General features: G+C 40.4%; 1 protein-coding gene and 1 pseudogene across 3 annotated transcripts; both read right to left on the bottom strand.

The window, feature by feature from the left end:
* Positions 1 to 380: 380 nt before the first annotated feature.
* LOC133731797 (putative pentatricopeptide repeat-containing protein At1g12700, mitochondrial) lies at positions 381 to 4,892 on the bottom strand. Of its 3 annotated transcripts, none has more exons than XM_062159211.1 (2): positions 2,979 to 4,892; positions 381 to 710 (listed from the first exon to the last, which is right to left on the bottom strand). In XM_062159211.1, exon 1 carries the CDS (start codon positions 4,881 to 4,883, stop codon positions 3,006 to 3,008), a length of 1,878 nt encoding a protein of 625 aa, XP_062015195.1. In that variant the 5' UTR covers positions 4,884 to 4,892; the 3' UTR covers positions 381 to 710; positions 2,979 to 3,005. The 3 variants fall into 3 exon arrangements, with proteins under 3 accessions (XP_062015195.1, XP_062015197.1, XP_062015196.1); XM_062159213.1 differs by lacking the exon at positions 381 to 710 and adding an exon at positions 729 to 875; XM_062159212.1 differs by lacking the exon at positions 381 to 710 and adding an exon at positions 896 to 2,493.
* Positions 4,893 to 5,437: 545 nt separating this feature from the next.
* LOC133731798 (putative pentatricopeptide repeat-containing protein At1g12700, mitochondrial) lies at positions 5,438 to 9,006 on the bottom strand (annotated as a pseudogene).
* Positions 9,007 to 12,843: the final 3,837 nt, after the last annotated feature.

Raw genomic sequence — 12,843 nt, 5'->3', positions numbered from 1 at the left:
ATGACAGATATCACGATATGGGAATATCAAAACGACATTCAGGTGTACTACCAAACACAGAGAATATCAAAACATCATCCACGTTTACTATGTACTGCTCCCTGTAAGATAAAGATCTCCATAAACACCATGCAATATAATCAATGAGCTTCTTTCCTAATAACTCTAATATGCATATCCATAAATCTCACTGATTAGTGCAGCACCATATAACTAGCTATTATCAATCTAGCTAGAATTAGTCAATAGCAATGAAACTTCCAAGTTATAAGGATAAGGATATGACATTGCTAAAATGCTATTTGATTTAGGAAATGACGATGCTAAAAGATAGGTAATGTATATAGTACATCCAAGGTTTTCATACTAAGAAAGTGATCTGTTTCAAATGTTCAAATCAACTTTATCACGAATCTTTTAACACCGGGAACAAAGCTGGATTACAGAAACCAATCCAATCACATGACCAAGTTTTGTTCAGTGTCTGTTTATCAACTAGACATCAGCCTCACGGTTATAATAAGAAACAAAAGAGCTCAATTACAATCTATTGAGTAGTACAACAATTATACTTTTGGTTGGCAGCCTATCTTAAACAATGAAGAGTTACAAGCACAACATGCCACCATGGATATCAGCAATTCAGCACTTATCGCCGTTGCAGGGTACTACAACTCTTTTGATGAAGTCCAACTCTAGTATCTTGGAACCTGCAAGTGATGTGCACAATGGTTCAATTACATCAATTTCAAGTCCGAGGAAAAGATCATAACAAGAACCAAATACTTCAAGTGAACTGTGAGCAATGTTGACATTACTGGAGCTCTAATAGGGAGAAGGAAAGTTGTTTCAACCAACCATTGTGATGCTATTACCTATAAAACAGAGTAAAGCAGTATATATCATCCATCATTTTGGACAATTTCACCTAAAAGTTCAAGGGAAACAATTTCCACTAATGGTACATCGCTAAAGCTTCTCTGTACTTTACCCAAGTTCTATATTTCAACTACATCTATCCCTGCTCACCCTCTAGCCTGCAAAAACTTGGGTTGACAAAACTGAGTGGTAACTGCTAATGGCAATTTTAATTGGGAGTTAACCATCAGAAGCTCATATATCCTCTTCTTTGAGTCTCAAGTGTCCAAAATCTTCCCAGCATCCATTGAATTAGAATTGTAGCAAATAGATGACATGAACTTTGGTTAAAATTGATTAAATGCATATTGGAGATGATAGGGTAGTATAAGGCAAAACTGATTGTGAAGGACTTACCAATCATGTTTTGCAGTTATGGGTCATAAGTGATGGATCAAAATTATTTTTGACCAATGTATTTTGATCCCAAAGGACATGCTTATTGCCCCATAATTCAACCCACTTTCTGAACTCAATAGATGACATAGATTGGGATTTATGAATAGTTCAACAAAAATAATGCAAAACCTTGCCACTAAAGACAAAAAAAATAAAGGATACTAAATGCGAGAATGACAATGAACAGCCAATTCCTCTATCATTTTTGGGTGAAGAGAAAATTGATTCAAAGCACAATGTATACAAAAACAATTACTGCCAACTAGTAGCCATGATTGTTCAAATACTTGAAAACACCCGCAAGACTTCTGTATTCAATCACTTTTAAAGGCTCTCTTTGAAAAAAAAAAAAAAAAGGAAAACAAATTGTGACGTTGCAACAGGTGGGCATTGTATGCAAGTCATGAACTGCATCCCTCATCTTTTGAATTGCTCGAGTTACAAAAAGGGCCATGGATTGCTCAAGAAATATTAAGAAGTGCAGAATAACTCTTGTACATCAGAAAAGGAGCTTTAGAAACAACAGAGGGGACATGAAGGCGTACATAATATGACTACCAATAACAAAGAGATTGTTCCAGCACAGCGAATTATTACATTTTGCTAAAAGCATAGACAAAGGAGAACAAAAGGGTTGGCTGAAGTAATTGCCAAATTTAGTGATAATAAAGAAATGTTTACAATTCTGTAAACATGATGACCGAAGCAAAAGGTCATAAAAACATTCAACACAGCATGGAGGGACAGCGAACTGAAATTTGTTATTCTTTTATTGATTGTTTCCTTTGATTCAGGGAACAACAAGGTCTAATACCTCATTTTCCTTTTGCGGATCCTATTTCAGTGGGAACTCAATGAATACAAGAAGAATGGCATATGTAGACTAGTAAGTGGTTAAGAATGTACTCAATGCCTCACTGTCAACAATGTAGACTAGGATTGAACCTCCTGCTGTTAGGTAAGTGGGAGTAGATATATATGATTACAGAAAAAAGTTTTATTACATTTCCAGATTCATACAAGACCCAAAATGATATTTAAATATGCCTCTAAAAGGTCTCCACACAATTCCTAAGAACCTTTCCCGTGCCTGTCAGGTTTTAGTTTACCAATCAAGCAAGCTTATAGGTTGAGTTCCAAGAGTTAGCTTCAGCAAACTTGCTCAAACTTCTGAATCTACACAAATACATATCATAAATAACCTGAAACTTATAAGCATTTATCAACAGGAAACTGCATCATATACGCAAAGAAACTAAGACTGCAGAAAACTGAGAAGCCGCTATAAAGCCTTACTAAAACAGTAACAAGCAAGAAAAAATGGTGGTTAGCTACCATGGGATGCCGAAAGACTTAAATGAAAATCATTATTTAAGCCCCAACTAAGTGCAAGGTACAAGCTTTCTATTCTGAGAAGCATATATTTAACTGCACAGTGGCAGCCTAGATTTAAGACCATTAAAAGAAATCTAAGGTCATAACTCATAACTGTAGTTGGAAATACTAAAGCCAAGACCAATAATAAACTAAGCAAGTGGAAGGAGCAAATCCTAATCTTTGCACAGAGTCTAAATTCCGATCTATAATTCTGAATTTAATTAAGTGAAAGAAAAAACAGCAATTGAAATTAAAAACTTTGGAGCTGTGAAGAAATGACATACCTGAGCTTAATAGAGTTCAAATCAACTTTATCGTGAATCTTTTAACAGTGGCAACAAAGCCGGATCTACTATATCCTTTGACAATAAATCAACAATCAATTCCATAGTTGATGCATCTGCAGAGAAACCCCTCTCAAGCATTTCTTGTATAAGTCTCGTAGCCCATGACGTCTCATTGTTATTTAACAACCCTCGGATAATGGTGTTATAGGTGCAATCATTTGGAGAACATCCTTTCCCTCCCATTTCTCTTAGCAACTTTTCTGCTTCAATTATTAAGCCATGATGACAAAGTCCATGAATCATTACAGTGTATGTTCTGACATTAGGCTGAACTCCTTTTGACGACAAACCACAGAAGAGATCTCTTGCGGATTCAATTTTTCCAGCTTTGCACAAACCTTCAATAACAAGAGTGTAAACTACGATATTAAGTTCTACTTTGTTGGCTTCCATTTCTTTAAGCAATTCTATAGCCATAGAAAGTTGCTGGTTGTTACACAGGCCATCAAGTATGACAGTGTAAGTTCGAAGGTTTGGAAGCTGTCCACAACCTAGCATCTCAGAGAACAGCTTTTCTGCTTCTTGAATTCTCCCCATTTTGAAAAGACCATCAATAAGAGTGTTATAAGTAATGGTATCGGGAACAATTTCCATACGACGCATTTCCTTGAAAATCTTGTGAGCCTTATCAACCTTTTTAGCCTTGCAATATCCGTTAATCAATATGTTACAACTCCGAACATTAACCGTGGAGCCCTTGCTAATGATAAGATCAAAAACTTGTCTTGCCTCGTCCATTTCTCCTCGCAAACAGTAACCGTCCATAAGTGAGTTGTATGTAACGACAGTAGGTTCAATATGTCTTTGAATCATGATTTGAACCACAGTTTTGGCTTCCACGACCATCCCTTCCTTACAGAATGTATCAACCAAGATATTGAAGGTGCGGACATCTGGAAAGATACCTTTACTCACCATTTCGTTCAACAACCTCGTAGCTTGTTTCCAGTGGCCTATATTGCAAACTCCTTGAATCAAGGAGTTGTAAGTAACGACGTTTGGAGCAATACCTCTAGTAATCATTTCTGAGAAGAGGTTGAATGCTTGATCAATTAGTGTATCCTTGCAAAGACCGTCGATGATGGTGCTATAGGAAACCATGTTAGGCTCGCATCCTCTTTCTTCCATCTTCCTAAGTAATTGCATGGCCGCACTGTTGTTTCCCATCTTGGAAAAGCCCTTTATTAGTGTGTTGAAAGCGAACACATCCGGCTGACAATGACCTGCCTCGACCATTTTGGTGAAAATTCGTGCAGCCTGAGGCACTTGATTGTGGAGAACAAAGCCGTTGATTAGAGTGGTGAAGGTGAAGACGTCTGGCTGAAGACCCAGTTTGAAGAATTGTGCAAAGACAGATAAGCCAAAGCCCATTTGATTCAAATGGCAGTAGCAGTTGATGACAATAGAGAGAGTATAGAGATTAGGAACAATTCGACGCAGAAGCATTTGTTTAAAGAGAGGGATGACAGCCGAATAGTGTTTCAATTTGACAAGTTGACCCAATATCTGAGTGAAAGGGACAACAGAAGAAGGCAGAGGACGGGAGTGAAGCATTTGATGGAACAACATGGAGGCATCCTCGACATTACTCACAATAATATTGGGTCGATTTCCCAGATGGGTTTGTCTCGAATGAAACAAAGATATGAAATTGTTGATGAATGGAACAGCAAGATGAGTAGAGGGAAGAGAAGAAAGCATACCTCTTGTGCTGCGGCTGCGCATCATCTCCACATTCAACAGTGGCTTTGAGTTTCTGATCCGATTTCTGTGCCTTTTCCTTCCTATATTCCGTTCACAATTAAATTTTGAAATTTTCTTTTCTGAAACTCTGACATACATACATATATATATATATATATATTTAAGGAAAATAATTACAAAGAATAATGGATGTTGGTTGTTTAGCCCCCAAATCAGTTTTTATTATAGCATTAGTCTTGGGTTGGAGATGGAAAATGATGTTTTTTGGGCTATACTAAGTTACTAACCCCTTAGCCCAGGGTTGGAGATGGCCTAAAGGTCTGAGCCACACTTTTTCTACTGTTCTTGGGACATATAATTTACTGTTCCAGGTGGAAATGTAATGCCAATGTTGAATGCTTTTAACTAGCTAGTATATGTAATTGATTCTTTGAAATTACCGAGCGGTGGCCGAATGTTGAGTCCTCTACCAACCGTTACCACAATATAGCCCTACATTATTTTCCTTTGTAAACGTTTGATATTTGATACTCATAGGCTGTGTGAGGGTCAAGTTTTACTCGAGGCAATTTCCACAAGAAACCAGGTAAACCAATATTTGAAGTACTTTCAAACCATTTCACATCAAGGAGATTAACCTCAACAAAAGAAAAAAACAAAAAACAAAAACAAAAAAAACACAGAACCGGCAGTACTATTTCACTTAAAGAATAAATCAATATATGTTATCTACAATCCCTCACTATAATGGTGAATGATTTCGATTTTCACTTTCATCTTCCTTGTGGATTATAGTAAACCCACATACAACCTGGTATACAACAAGACATTAAGACCAAAAAAGTTTCTAACGGTTCAATTCCCATCAAATATTCAGAAACCGTCTGTTATTTTTCAACAAATGCTAGGATACAACTCTGATGACATCTTAAAGGCTGCAAGGTCTTCAATGACTCTTACAGACTCCGGCTGTGCTTCAGCCTCTTTCAAGTCTGTATTGCACCCCCAAACACGAATTGTAACTCTCTTACACTTGGGAGATGAATGCTGCAAATATGTTTTCTACCAGCTGATGACATCCTCCTTCTCAATGCTTCTGAGTCAGTGAGTTGTTCAGCTCATATACCTGCATATCAACATTTGTTCAAATAAGCGTCAGAGCAAAAGCTCAAGGGGTCAAAGTCTTGACAAAGCATTGTAGCAGGCAGAGAGGATATAGTTATACACTACTTTTTTGGGTTATCCCACTCCAAAATCGTTTGGTTTCATATTCGAGGGATAAATCTTGCTCCAGTAGCTTTGCCATCAGCCCAGCTCAGTACTTCTCAAAGAAATCATGATCCAGTCCTTGCTTTAGATGCCAGCATTTAGATGAAGAGAAAATTGATTCAAGGCACAATATATACAAAAGCAATTACCGCCAACTAGTAGCCATGATTATTCAAATAACTTGAAAACATCAGCAAGACTTCTGTATTGAATCACTGTTCAGATCCTTTCTTTGAACTGAAAATTTTTATTCTTTTATTGATTGTTTCCTTTGATTCAGGGAACAACAAAGTCTAATACCTCATTTTGCTTGTGTGGATCCTTTTTCAATGGGAACTTGATGAATACAAGAAGTATAGCATATGCAGACTAGTTACAGGTTAAGAATTTACTCTATGCCTCACTGTCAACTATGTAGACTAGATTGAACCTCCTGCTGTTAGGTAAGTGGGAGTAGATATTTACGATTAGAGATGGAAATTTTATTACATTACCAGATTCATACAAGACCCAAAATGGTTTTTGAATATGCCACTAAAAGGTCTCTATACAATTCCTAAGAACCCTTCCTGTGCCTGTCAGGTTCTAGTTTACCAATCAAGCAACCTTACAGGTTGAGTTCCAAGAGTTACCTTAAGCCAACTAGTTCAACTTCTGAATCTACACAAATACATACCATAAATAACCTGAAATTTGTAAGCAGTTATCAACAGAAAACTGCATCATATACGCAAACAAACTAAGACTGCAGAAAACAGAGAAGCTGCTATAGAGCCTTATTAAAACAATAACAAGCAAGCAAAAAAGGTGGCTGGCTACCATGGCACGCCGAAAGACTCAAATAGAAATCGTCATTTAAAGCCCCAAATAAGTGCAAGGTACAAGCTTTCTCTTCTGAAAAGCATATATTTAACTGCACAGTGGCAGCCCTGATTTAAGACCATTAAAATAAATCTAAGGTCATAACTCATAACTGTAGTTGCAATACTATGGCCAAGACCAATAATAAACTAAGCAAGTGGAAGGAGCAAATCCTACTCTAATATGTCAGAGAGTCTAAATAATTCTGAATCTAATTAATGAAATTAAAAACAGCAACTGAAATTAAAAACTTTGGAGCAGTGAAGAAATTGACATACCTGAGCTTAATAGTGTTCAAACCAACTTTATCGTGGATCTTTTAACAGCGGCAACAAAGCCGGATCTACTATATCCTTCGATAATAAATCAACAATCAATTCCATAGTTGATGCATCTGCAGAGAAATCCCTCTCAAGCATTTCTTGAATAAGTTTCATAGCCCATGATGTCTCACTGTTATTTAACAACCCTCTGGATAATGGTGTTATAGGTACAACCATCTGGAGAACATCTTTCCCCTCCCATTTCTCTCAGCAGCTTTTCTGCTTCAATTATTAAGCCATGATGACAAAGGCCCTGAATCATTATAGTGTATGTTCTCACATCAGGCTGAACTCCTTTTGATGACAAACCACAGAAAAGATCTCTTGCGGATTCAATTTTTCCAGCTTTGCACAATCCTTCAATAACAAGAGTGTAAACTACAATATTAAGTTCTACTTTGTTGATTTCCATTTCTCTAAGCAATTCTATTGCCGTAGAAAGTTGCTGGTTGTTACACAGGCCATGAAGTAAAACAGCATAAGTTTGAACATCTGGAAGCTGGCCACAACCTAGCATCTCAGAGAACAACTTTTCTGCTTCTTGAATTTTCCCTGCTTTGCAAAAACCATCAATAAGAGTGGTATAAGTAACGGTATTGGGAACAAGTTCCATACGACGCATTTCCTTGAAAATCTTGTTAGCCTGATCGATCTTTTTCTGCTTGCAATATCCGTTTATCAATATGCTACAACTCCAAACATTAACCATGGAGCCCCTGCTAATCATAAGATCAAAAACTTGTCTTGCCTCGTTCATTTCTCCTCGCAAACAGTAACCGTCCATAAGTGAGTTGTATGTAACGACATTAGGTTCAATATGTCTTTGAATCATCATTTGAACCACACTTTTGGCTTCCACAACCATCCCTTCCTTACAAAATGTATCAACCAAGACACTGAAAGTGAGGAGATCCGGAAAGATACCTTTACTCAGCATTTCATCCAACAGCCTTGTAGCTTGTTTCCACTGGCCTAGTTTGCAGACTCCGTCAATCAAAGTGTTGTAAGTAACAATGTTTGGAGCAATACCTCTACTAATCAGTTGTGAGAAGAGGTTGAATGCTTCATCAATTAGTGTATCCTTACAAAGACAGTCGATGATGGTGTTATAGGAAACTATGTTAGGCTTACAACCGTTTTCTTCCATCTTTCCAAGTAACCGAATAGCCGCACTGTTGTTTCCTATCATGCAAAAGCCCTTTATTAGTGTGTTGAAAGTAAACACATCCGGCTTACAATGACCTGTCTTCACCATTTTGCTGAAAACTCGTGCAGCCTCAGGCACCTGATTCTTGAGAACAAAGCCGTTGATTAGAGTGTTGAAGGTAATAACATTTGGTTGAAGACCCAATTTGAAGAATGTTCCAAAGACAGATAAGCCAAACCCCATTTGATTCAAATGGCAATAGCAGTTGATGATAATAGACAGGGTGTAGTGATCAGGAACAATTCCAGAGAGAAGCATTTGTCTATTCAAAGTGATGACGGCAGAATAATGTTTCAATTTGACAAGTTGACCCAATAACTGAGTGAAACGAACAACACAAGGCAGAGGACGCCTATGAAGCATTTCACGGAACAACTTCAAGGCATCCTCCTCAACTTTGGGCTTTGAGGGTGGTTTTCTCACAAGCCTCTCTACATGGGTTTGGGTTTGTCTCGAATGAAACAAAGCCATGACGACATTGTTGACGGAGAGAGAAGAAAGCATACCTCTTGAGCTGCTGCTGCGCATCATCTTCACATTCAACAATTGCTTTGAGCCTTTGAGTTTCTGCTCTCACAGCTTTGTTTTTGGTAGGATTTCTGAGAACGCAGATCTTATTTCTCCGACTTTCCTTCTTATATTTTGGTTATATACCAATTTTGCTCTTCTAAAAAAAAACCAATTTTGCTCACATGAATTATATTTTTGTTGAAGGAATATCGATTTAGTGTGCCTTATCAAACTAGGAGTAGCAATAGGAGAGAAGGTTCTAGATTTCCCAATCCTACACGGATTGGTATTCCTTGTAACATTAGAACTAGTACTTTGTAATCCCTATATATAGGGCTCCTATTCTCAATAATAATACACATCTCTCTCTACAATTCTCTCTCGAATCTATTTTACTTAAACACGTTATCAGCATGAGTTCTAACCACAAAGCAAAAACCAAAAACCCGAAAACCTTTTTCACCAAAACTGCCGCAGCACCTAGCCCCTTGCTAGCCCGCCTGCTCCTGCAGCCCTCTCGGTCTGCCTACCTGCGTGCCTACTGCCCCAGCAGCCCCTAGCCCGAGCTAGCCAAGCCTTCGCTGCAGCCTGCTCCTTGCGCGCCCAGCGCTACGCGCCCCTGCGCTCCGTGCTGCCCGCCTACGCGCCCGTGCGTCTGCAGCCCCGCGTCGCTGCACTACTGCTCCTGCAGCTCTGCCGCACATCTGCTGTCCTTGCAGCACCTACGCGCCCCTGCGCACGCATCCCTACTGCCCCTGCAGCACCAACACACACCGACTGCACCTTTCCCCTTTCCTGTGCACGTCCGTCTGTTTGCAGGCTCCGAAACATCTAGTTCGGAACCTCGGATCAAAATCTTTTCTTCATCAAAGTTGTTCATCTCTGTCTCTTCCATCTGACCTCCGAATTTCAGCCTTATCGGAGTTATTTTGAGACCAGTACAACAATCAAAGTGAAAACTGTTCAGAAGAGAATTTGCTCCGAATTTCAACAAGCTTGACCTTATAAACATTCGCTGCACGCCTCTACTCGGATTGCTTCGCTCCATCACGCCTGCATCGACACGCGCGTGGTCCAAATACAAGTAAGTATTCAAGAGTAAGTTTTGAAGTTCCTATAATTCAAATATTTCTTCTTTTCTCGGGGACTTGAAAACCTCCCTTCTTCTACATCCCACCTTTCTTATAACGTGGGTTCGATTCTTGAAAAGCGGAATCGTGGGGATTCATGCAATTAACGAACTAAGAGCGTTCGTAAGACTTCGGACTAAGAGCGTCCGTAAGCATCGATTTAACGAACTAAGAGCGTTCGTATGCTACGGACTAAGAGCGTTCGTGAGCATCTATTTTGACTATTCAAACATCATTGTTTCGGTCTAATCCAATTATTCTTGGAAATCGATTTCTTGGTAGCATAGCTCGGAAATCTTATTTATATTAGTTTTCGTGGAAGCATTGACTCCGAAACTAACTTGTTCTTGTTTCATCTTTCAGGATGTCAAACATGAACAAACTCGATTTTGTTCCATTGGATTATGCAGGCAAAAGGTACTTAATTTGGGTCACTGATATCGAGGTCCACCTTATTGCCCATGATTTATTGCATACAATCTAAGAGCTTTGTCCTATAGAAACAGCTCCAGACCCTCAAACTGAGAAAGATAATTCCAAGGCACTTGCCTTCATGAAACGTCACATGGATAGTGACCTACAGTTTGAGTTCATAAATGAGGATAGCGCCATAAAGCTTTGGCATGCGCTTCGCGAACGATATGGCAATGTTCGTGACTCCATACTTCCGAATACAGAAGCAGAATGGAAAGATCTTCGCTTCTCTGAATTTGACACTGTCATGCAATTTTATTCGGAAGCTCTCAGCATCAGAGCAATGATGCGTCTCTGTGGAAAAACAATCACAGAAGACCAATTGATTGAGAAAACCCTCAATACCTTCCCCGTCTGTGCTATGAGGTCCTCTGACTTATTCCGGACTCATGTAAATGCAAGACGGATCACAAGTTTTCAACAGCTTATTGAAGCTATGGCCACTACTGAAAGACATGGCAATGAACTTGTGAAAAGAAGATTTGATAGGCTTCAAGATAGCTATCAAGAGCATCGTCCTATGGCTAGAGAAAGTCGCCATAGACGTCATGATCCATACGATCGAAATGCTCAAGAAGGTAATCGCTCAAGGCGACAATCTCACGACCGTAGGAGGCGTGATTTTGAGGGAAATAGGGTTGGAAACCATGGAGCCAACTTTGGCCATGGGCATCACTTTCCAACGCCACCAGTCCTAGGGACTATGCATATTGCGCCAATGCGCCTCAATCAAGGGAGAATCCTCTTTATGGTGTCTATTTCTGATATGGAACGTCTGATCAATGGACCTGAATTTGCAATGTACCTGCGAAGGTAGTCGCATCATGGTGATCAAGACATCGAGTTCACAAAGACTTTAAATCTGGCGATGAAGACAAAATGCCGCAGATTTTTATATTTCCAAGAATTATGTAATGGCAATTATGCCTTAAATCAATAAAATGACTTATTGTATTAACTATTTCCCTCTAGGCGTACTCAAGAGTAATTGTGATGTCTAGGCAAGGTTTGATCTGAGAGAACGGTTTTAAAAGTGAGCAACGCTCCACCAAAATCTCGCCTTACCTTACCTGGTCACAACCAAATTGAAATTACCGAACGGATTGAGTGACTACGATTTGTCTACGGTTTGATTTTTATGTTGGATTAGATTTTGGTCAAGAAACTTTGATGTAATCATTGGCTATTATTAATTGTACATACATGTACATTTGCAAGCATAATTAGCTATAATGGGCCACTCTCATTCGACCGCCAAAGGTACTAATTCCAACCAAATGAATGACATGCAAACACACCGCCAGGCGGGCTACAACCTCGGCGGCGGATCACCCCCAGATCACCGCCAACGCGCCGCCACGCGCCGCGCCAAGGTAGCATCAGAAGCTCCCAGAGCTGGGGACTGAAGCACATCAGTCCCACATCGAAAACAAAGAGAAGATCAACCTCTTCCTCACCTATAAAAGGTTCTCTCCTCTCTCCTCATTAATTACGCATTCAATACTTATCTACTGTTACTCTGTCAACATAAATACATTGACTAACTTAGGCATCGGAGAGTTGAAGACCGCCCGGCGCGGTCTCCCTCTGACGCCCTGTGTATTTCACTTGACAGGTAGCGGAAGCTTTGAGAACAACATAAGTACCAATCCGCCCACCGGATTAGCGTTAACAAAGGTTCAGCTACCGCCGAACTTTTAGACATTAACATTGGCGCCGTCTGTGGGAATCCTTGAACAAAAGGTCATCCCACTACATCCACCATGACTAACGGTAGCGGAAGGAACGCTGAGGAGCGGGCGGACCAGTCCACCATCCCCCAACCCTCCGATCCAACGATAGGCGTTAACCGCGCACTATTTACAACACCGGCCAACCCCGGCGGCGAGGCAAACCCAAGCAGCAGCCGCCCGCCGGGCCAGGATCTCGTCGCTATGTACGAGATAGCACTGGCGGATCTTCATAGGGCAAACAGAGAGCGTGAGGAGGAGCGTAAGGAGAAGGCTGAGGCCCAGGGACAGGTGGCTACGCTCTTGGCACGTTTTGAAGAGCTAAAGAGGACCCTGGAGCCTACCGCCCGCCCAGCACTGAGCGAGCAGTCACGCAGCACCAGACGTAGTTGACCCGGCACTGGCACATTGGCACCAGGGCCAGTCATACAGATGCAGGTACCGCTGAACCCACCTGAGTTGTCGGGAATGGGACCACCGCCCATCCCCCAACTAATGATTGAGCAGGAGGCGGAGTCAGTGCCGCATACCAACCGTTCGGAGGCTAGGGCAAGGACTGAGGGCCATCCGCCTGCGCCAAGGCGCAGGCAGGTC

Source organism: Rosa rugosa, chromosome 2 (genome assembly GCF_958449725.1).
Source record: "Rosa rugosa chromosome 2, drRosRugo1.1, whole genome shotgun sequence".
NCBI classification, from domain to species: Eukaryota; Viridiplantae; Streptophyta; class Magnoliopsida; order Rosales; family Rosaceae; genus Rosa; species Rosa rugosa.
The sequence above is the reverse complement of the archived record's forward strand: the minus strand, read 5'-3'. Positions and strand labels throughout refer to the sequence as shown.